Below are 8019 nucleotides of genomic sequence, written 5' to 3' on the forward strand. Positions count from 1 at the left end.
AATTAAGTCATTAGGTCTTGATTTATCAGCCATATTCTTTCTGTCCTGTCCACTCTGCTTGCAGTTGTTGTTGTTAAGTTGCTAAGTCATGTCTGTCTCTTTGAGACCCTATGGATTGCAGCATGCCAGGCTCCTCTGTTCTCCTGTATCTCCTGGAGCTTGCTCAAACTCATATCCATTGAGTCCGTGATGCCATCCAACTACCTCATCCTCTGTCATCCCATTCTCCTCCTGCCTTCATTCTTTCCCAGCATCAGGGTCTTTTCCAATGAGTTGGCTCTTCACATGAGATGACCAAAGTTCTGGAGCTTCAGCATTGGTCCTTCCAATGAATATTCAGGACTGATTTCCTTTAGGATTGACCGGTTGGATCTCCCTGCAGTCCAAGGGACTCTCAAGAGTCTTTTCCAGCACCACAATTCAAAAGCATCAATTCTTTGACGCTCAGCTTTCTTTATGGTCCAACTCTCACATCCGTACATGACTACTGGAAAAACCATAGCTTTGACTATACAGACCTTTGTCGACAAAGTAATGTCTCTGCTTTTAAATATGCTGTCTAGGTTTATCATAGCTTTTATTCCAAGGAGCAAACATCTTTTAATTTCATGTCTGTGATTACAATCTGCAGTGATTTTGGAGCCCAAGAAAACAAAATCTGCCATAGTTTCCACTTTTTCCCCCATGTATTTGCCGTGAAGTAATGGAACCGGATGCCATGATCTTAACTTTTTGAATGTTGAGTTTTAAGCCAGCTGTTTCACTCTCCTTTCACCTTCATCAAGAGACTCTTTAGATCCTCTTTGCCTTCTGCCATTAGAGTGGTATCATCTGCAAATCTGAGGTTGTTGATATTTCACCCAGCAATCTTGATTCCATCTTGTGATTCATCCAGCCCAGCATTTTGAATGATGTACCCCACAGATAAGTTATATAACCAGGGTGACAATATATAGCCTCAACATACTCCTTTCCCAATTTTGAACCAGTCCGTTGTTTCATGTCCAGTTCTGACTGTTGCCTTTTGATCTGCATACAGGTTTCTTAGGAGGCAGGTAAGGTAGTCTGGTATTCCCATCTCTGCTTTCAGAACACCCTTAAAATAGTGCCCCTCAAGTTTTATCAGCTACTGGCAATTTGCAAAGATCATAAGGTCAAGATCAATTTTCTTGAGGTCGACCTTCTCTCCCAGAACAGATCACTGAACTTAATCAGGAGGACTGTGCCCCATTTGATGAGAAGAAATGTCTCCCTTTTGTAAAGTATCCTGTGTAGGTACAGTTTATAGAGAGCTCTTGGGTGATTTCAGTCACATCCAGAGCTTCGATTTACAAGATGTTGACTCAGCCCACATCTCTAGCTCAGAAATTTCTACCAGGCTCCAAACCCATGGTCCCAAGTGCCTCAACATCGCAAGGGCAGCTCAGATTTGAACTCAACATGCACATACACGCACACACGCGCTTGCAGTCTCTCTCTCTCTCCCCTGCTTCCTTTCCTAAATCTAAATTTTATTTATATATATATTTTTCTCAACAGCGACGGGCCCACAGGCATCCTCATCCCTGGTTCAAGTCTGTTCAGGCAGATAAGTCTCTCCAAGAAAGGAAGCAAGTGACGTGGTCCCAGAACTGGGTCCTCACCCTCTGCACACCTGCTCCATCCCCGAGCACCCAGAGCCGGGTGGCGCGGACCGAAGCCTAGCAACCCCCTGACACGCGAGTGCCGCAGCCAATCCCGCGGCCAGCTCCGCGCGGCGCCGACCTAAATCTAAATATTAGTAAACAATATCATGCACACCAGGTTTCTAAACCAGAAATTGAAAGCATACTTGAGGCCCAAGCAGGCCTCAAGGTTTTGTTGGAATTTGGATTCTTGAAAACTGGTGTCAAAATGGAGCGTTCTCCAGCTCTGGCTCTCCCAGCCCGTCTCCCAGTCCTTCCCGCACCCCCTCCGCTTCTTCCCTCACCTGGATCCATGTCTCCAGGTTATACACAGAACCTCTGCCCTCACACACAGTCTCGCTAGGCTGATCAACAGAAATCACCTGAGCAACTTTTGGAAAGGAAAGTGCCCCATCCTGTCCCCCAAGATTCTGATTCAGAGGGTCTGGGGTGAGACGTAATCCACTCTGGGCACCCAATTAGAATTCTGTCTGAGCCCCAGGGCAGAGCGGGAGGGACCCTGGGTGCTCTGTAACCCCCCAAGTTTGGGACCACTGTTCCCCCAAGGAGTGATGGTACTGTGTGTTTGTGCACGATGGCTGTTGTCGCTACACACACACACACACACACACACACGTTTGGGACCACTGTTCCCCCGAGGAGTGATGGTACCATGTGTGTTTGCACACGATGGCTGTTGTCGCTACGCGCACACACACACACACCTACATGCTTCCCACACACACAGTTTCATTTATGCCAGGTCCCCCGTGACGCACTGCTTTCCTTTCAGCTGCCTCTACCAACCGTCATTCTCTGAACAGTCACTCAGTCCTGCCCTGCCCCTTCCTCCTTTCTCCTCTTGACACAGCAGGGTCCTCCCTGGACTCCCTGCCTCTACACTGCCCTCTGCTCTGCTCCTGACTTAGTGGCCTTTGGAAACGCAGATCACAGCCACTAAAGTGCTTGGGCCTCTTCAGTACTATCAACCCCACCCAGCCTTCCCAAATATTGCATATTTCTTCAGGCTGTTCCTGTCCCATCTGCAGTGACAGAGCAAACAAGACACAGGGAATATCAAGAAAAGCTCTTAAACTCATTTTCAGTACATCACATCTCTGTTGGCTGAAAGTGGGCTTAGGATTCTATTTGATAATGTTCTGTCTCTTGTAGCAGCCTTCTCACTGGAGGTTAATGTGAGCAATGGTTTTCTTTGTTTTTGTTTTTCTTGAGTATTTTTGGTTGTTTGTTTTCTATTTGGCTGTGTCAAGTCTTAGTTGCGGCATTCTGGCATATGGGATCTTTAGTTGGGGCCTGTGGGATCTAGTTCCCTGACCAGGGATTGAATACAGGCCCCGTGCATTGGGAGTGTGGAGTCTTAGCCACTGGACCACCAGGAAAGTTCCTAAGCAATATGCTTTGTTTTTGTTTTAAGGAGCATCATAAAATAAGTTTGTGAACCTTGTAAGACTAGTTGGGCAGGTTAACTTGCTTGACTGTGGATTATGCATCTTCGTGGGTCAGAAGTCACGTACAGTTTCCCAGAGTTACTGCCTCTGCTTCATCGGAAAGGAGTTTTCTCCTAGGCTTGGTGTTCCATGGAAAACACTCTGGTGACTGTTGTCTTACGGGAAAAGGCTTCCAGGATTTGGACGACTGGTTGGTAAATGGATTAAAGGAAAACCCAATATCGTGTAAGACGTTGTATGTGGAAAAGACAGGAATAAAGATGTTTTTCTCTTTAAAGAAGTAGCGAAGGGGGGTGTTTTCTCTGTCTCCAAAGAAAGACAATGAATTTTAAATGCTTTTGAAAAATGAGCTGAATGCTCTTCTGCTTTGCTTCACCCTATAAAAACTGGCCTGTGATTTACTGTTAGGATTTTCCCAGAGGAGAGACATTCTGAGCTTGTCCAAGACCAGGCAGTTATTGGAGCGTGAGGCAGCCTTGATACTATTCCCCTCTCTGTGAATGTTTCCAAATATTGATCTCATTAGCAGGTTACCCTTAACCTGCATCTTTTCATTTTTCTTATTCAAGAAAATAAACAAATGTAATAAACCTCCCTCTCTCTCTCTTCCTCCCCTTCCCCTCGCCTTCTCCGCTGCCCCTTCCCCCTCCCCCGTGTCTCCCCTCCCCCTCCAGGAACTTTCTGCATCATCTCACTGTGCACCTGTGTGGCCGGGATCAACTTTGAGCTGTCACGTTACCCCCGCTACCTGTACGGACTCCCCGACGACATCAGCCATGGCTACGGATGGTCCATGTTCTGTGCGTGGGGGGGCCTGGGCCTCACTCTGATCTCGGGATTCTTCTGTACCTTGGCCCCTTCTGTCCAACCTGTCCCGAGGACCAACTGCCCCAAATCCAGACCCGAGAACGGGACAGTGTGCTAAAACAACAAGCCCATACTCACACACACACACACATATATATATATATAAATATATATATAATATACATATATATGACAAAACTCAATCAAGACAATGCCAGTGCCAAGGCAGAGTGGGGATCGGCTCAGGCACCCACATCTCGCTGGACTCTGTGTCACCTCATCACCGAGATGGGGGAAGGCATTCCCCTCACGTGGCTCTTCCATCGATTCGTAACTTCTGACTCCGTGGTTTCTTGAAGACAATGTGAGCATCACCCCTCAAAGACAAGGTCCCGATTCCCAGCACTCACAAGGATGGGGGCATGGAGGGAGGAGGCTGGGAAGAGACGGTGCCTGTGGCCCAGGGTGGCACAGGTGTAGATAAGAAGATGCCCTCCCCTGAGCCAACAGGAGGGGACACCACCCCAACCCCCAACCATATCGCAGAGAAACAGCGCCCTTAGTTCATAGAATGTAACCAGATCTTCGAGGCCATTTCCAGAACCATTTTCTTCTCCTGCTCTTCCCGTTCTGATTTCCTTCCTGGCCGACCAGCGACACACCAGAAAATGGAAGAGAAAACACACCGAAAAGGAAGTTTTCTCTCTGCTGCCAAACTTTTGGATGAAGTTCCGGAGGTGGGAAGGGGGAGAGAATGCCGTGCTGAGAGGCAAGACCCACATCAATGAAAGGACACTTCCGTGGATGCTCAGAAAGCCCAGTCTTACCTTCCAGCTGCCTTACACCCAGTTAAACAAGAGACCGCCCTGCCCTGAACCCAACCTGCACTCCCTGGGCAGTCGGAGCCTTGGAGTAACCCTCTGGTGTGTGTGTGTGTGTGTGTGTGTGTGCAACAACTTTGGATGGTTTCCTTTTTTTTTCTTATCACCTTTTAAAAATACTACTGGATCATGACTGTTGTCTATCATTTGTGGTGATTTCATGGCCCAGGATGGAGGCCCCAGGAACTAGGAAGCATCATGAGGGTGGGCCTCTATGGGGGCCAGTTCTGCAGCTTGACATCCCTGCTGTGTGCGTGTGTGCGTCTGTGTTTTCTGAGGGTGGGATTTTTATCATTTGTGTTGCATTTTTCTATTATTTTTAGTGCAGCTGAAATTCCCCGAGGGCAGAACCAAGAACACGACCACTGGGCAGAAGACCTGTGGTGCTGCACTTCCCAGGTCTGGGATGCCATGGGACTTGGCCCCCTAACTTTGGAAGTTCAAGACACATCTGGGCACACAAGCCATGAGCAAAGAAGGGAGCACGGATCAAGAGGGAGAAGGGGAGTGGCCTCAGTTACCGCTGGATAAAGTCCGTACACCAAACGAGACCTTTCCCTTCCCGTCAAGGAAGCTGTCCTATGTCACTGGACATCCACCCCTTTCCTAGGGGCGACCTCTGTACAGATGAGAGAAAATGGGTCCCATGCAGAGAGAGCCGCCATGTCCCATGGGCTCCAATTTGTATGATATTGTGTAAATTCACAGCGAACTCTTGACTCTTGCCATCTTTGTCCTTTCCCTCTTGATATTCAAGGCCATGAATCCCAAAATCACCATCATGGTGGCTAGCATCCAAGCAGAGGTGGCCTTGATCCAGCCCAGTGTCCCAGGCTCGGTTGAGCATGTTGGCACTGCAGGTTGTTGGTGAGCTGTGATGTCGGCCAGAGGGTTGTGAAAGCTGTGGGGACGGGATCTGCTGGCAGGAGTGGGCAGCAGTGGCCAGCGGTCATCTCTGCAGTGACCCCGCAGGGGCCCAGCAGCCCTGGGAGGCAAAGAGTGAATTCCCCGAGTGGTCCAGCCATGGGTCCACCGCGTAGCCGAGGATTCAGTTGCTTCATAACTGAATGTGCTCTGGGCACTTTGCCTCTCACTCGGCAGCCTTCTCCCCAGCCATGCCCTCTGTTTCATCTCCCTGTCTTCTGCCCCATCTCCCCTCTGGCTCCCCCCTTTCCCCACCTATGAACCATTTCCCTTCTCACTCTTCTACCCACCAGGCTCCAAGTCCTCTCTCTTCATCTGCTCTTTTTGACTGTGTATGTATGTGTGTGCAGTTCACGTCCAAATAGGGCAACTGATGTGCACGGATGGGTGTGAGTGTGAGTCTCTGTGTGTGTGTATCTCTGGTGCATTTTGTGTACATTTGTGTCAATGCACACCTGGATGCAGATCTGGGTGTACTACTCAAGACTTCCTTGCTAGCGACACGGGTCAGCTTCTGCACAAAGGCTCACGTGTGAGTGCCCTGTGCGTGGGGTGCTGGGAGATGACTGGGTGGGAAATGCTGTTAGCCCCCAATTGAACTTCTAAGGATGACTTTTAGAACAGAGGATTTATTCTATGAGAAAGGAGAGAATTTTCAGGAGAACCCAGTGTTTCAATTGTTTAGGGAATTTTTAAAAAATTATTTTCTTTGTAAAGATCAATTTCCCGCTTCAGGGGAAAGGCATACTTGGGCTTGAGGAAAAGTAAGGGGAAGTATCTCAGATTGAGAGACTTGTGCCTCGCTTCCAGGCACTTGGACCGGGCTCCACCTGGCGGGGAGAGGTGTGTGTCCACCAGCAGCTGTTTGGGGCAGAGGGCTTGTCTGTGACCAGTCCGAACTTCAGCTAGTTCCCAGTTGTGGAAAAATGGAAAAAGAAATTCCAAACAGGGCAATTTGTAATCAGGCACTTAAATTCTTCTTAAGTAAGTTTTCTTAAGGAACCAGTTACTGTTCACCAACCTGTGATTTATGCCCCTTTTTTTAAAATCCCGTGCTTGCCATAAATAGACCATCCACTCTCTCCGACTGCTCATCTTTATTGCTGTTGTTGTCGCTAAGTGGTATCCGACTCTTTGTGACCTCAAGGACTGCAGCACGCCAGGCTCCCCTGTCCTTCACTGTCTCCCAGAGTTTGCGCAAACTCATGTCCACTGAGTCAGTGATGCCATCCAACCATCTCATCTTCTGGCGCTCCCTTCTCCTCCTGCCCTCAATCTTTCCCAGCATCAGGGTCTTTTCCAGTGAGTCGGCTCTTTGCATCAGGTCATCTTTATAACAGATCTTTAACGCAGCCTGCTGCATCCCGTTGAAATGTCCCTGAAATGTTAGGAGAACTCCTAGAAAAGAAGGAAACCACCTGGGCTCAGATCACCATCAGGAGACCGGGAGCTTGGACCTGCTTTTTTGGTCATGGGGCCAGAAAGGTACAGACACACACACTCTGGGTCTGGGTCTGCTCGGGGCCAGGTAAGGCCTGGCCACACATCCAGGATGGAAGCCCTGGGAAGACAGCCAGTCCTGGGCTGTGGGAGAACTGCTCTGGTGACCTCGATCCTTCCAGCACAGAGACTTGATCCCAGATGAAGACGTGCTACCCCAAGCTCCTACTGAATCTGTTGTGCTGTGAGGGCTGAGAAAGAAGACCAGAAAGAGAAAGGAGGAGGAAGGAGGCTCAAATCTGTGAGCCTCTTTAGCTCAGACCCTGGTCATCCCAGGTCAGAGTAGGACCCAACCCTCTGGTAGGATTCACGGTCAGCAGCCTTGCCCACCAGCCCACACCCCAGGTCAAGGTCAAATTCCCTACAGATGTATAGACAAAGCCCATACTGTGTATGTGTTCTGAGCTCCATGCAAGTCGACCTTGATCCCAGGGCCTATTTCTGCTTTTGTTCCTCGCCCTATGACCCTGGGGATTCAGGAAAGTGGGTGTCTGCCTGGAAAGAGGTCCTATTTCTTTCTCTCCCCATCTTGAGAATTTTGGTTTCTTCTGTTTACTATTCCCTCCTTTCTACTCACTTCCATTTTCCCTCTGCAACTTCAGTCAACTAAATTAAGGAATTTGTCTTCAGAGAGGCTCATATGCTCCAAGCAGCACCCCCATTCCTTGTTTGATGGGGCTGTAGGTTTCATGAGTTCTGTGTTTCCCTGGCATCAAAGTGTAAGAAAATTTCAAGTGTGCCTGTTCCAGCTTCAATCCTCCTGCAAGCCCCAGC

At 48.9% G+C, this 8019-nt stretch overlaps 1 protein-coding gene across 1 annotated transcript in view; it reads left to right on the forward strand.

Moving 5' to 3' along the window:
- Positions 1-7463, forward strand: part of LOC129552715 (transmembrane protein 178B) — a 273406-nt gene extending 265943 nt beyond the window's left edge. The window contains exon 4 of the mRNA XM_088831883.1: positions 3808-7463. Within this exon, the coding sequence (XP_088688009.1) occupies positions 3808-4058 (251 nt within the window). The 3' untranslated portion in view covers positions 4059-7463. The remainder of the gene's footprint in view (positions 1-3807) is intronic.
- The last annotated feature ends 556 nt before the right edge of the window (positions 7464-8019 follow it).

This window comes from Moschus berezovskii, chromosome 3, assembly GCF_049115385.1.
Source record: "Moschus berezovskii isolate FMDL1 chromosome 3, NW_MosBer_1.0, whole genome shotgun sequence".
NCBI classification, from domain to species: Eukaryota; Metazoa; Chordata; class Mammalia; order Artiodactyla; family Moschidae; genus Moschus; species Moschus berezovskii.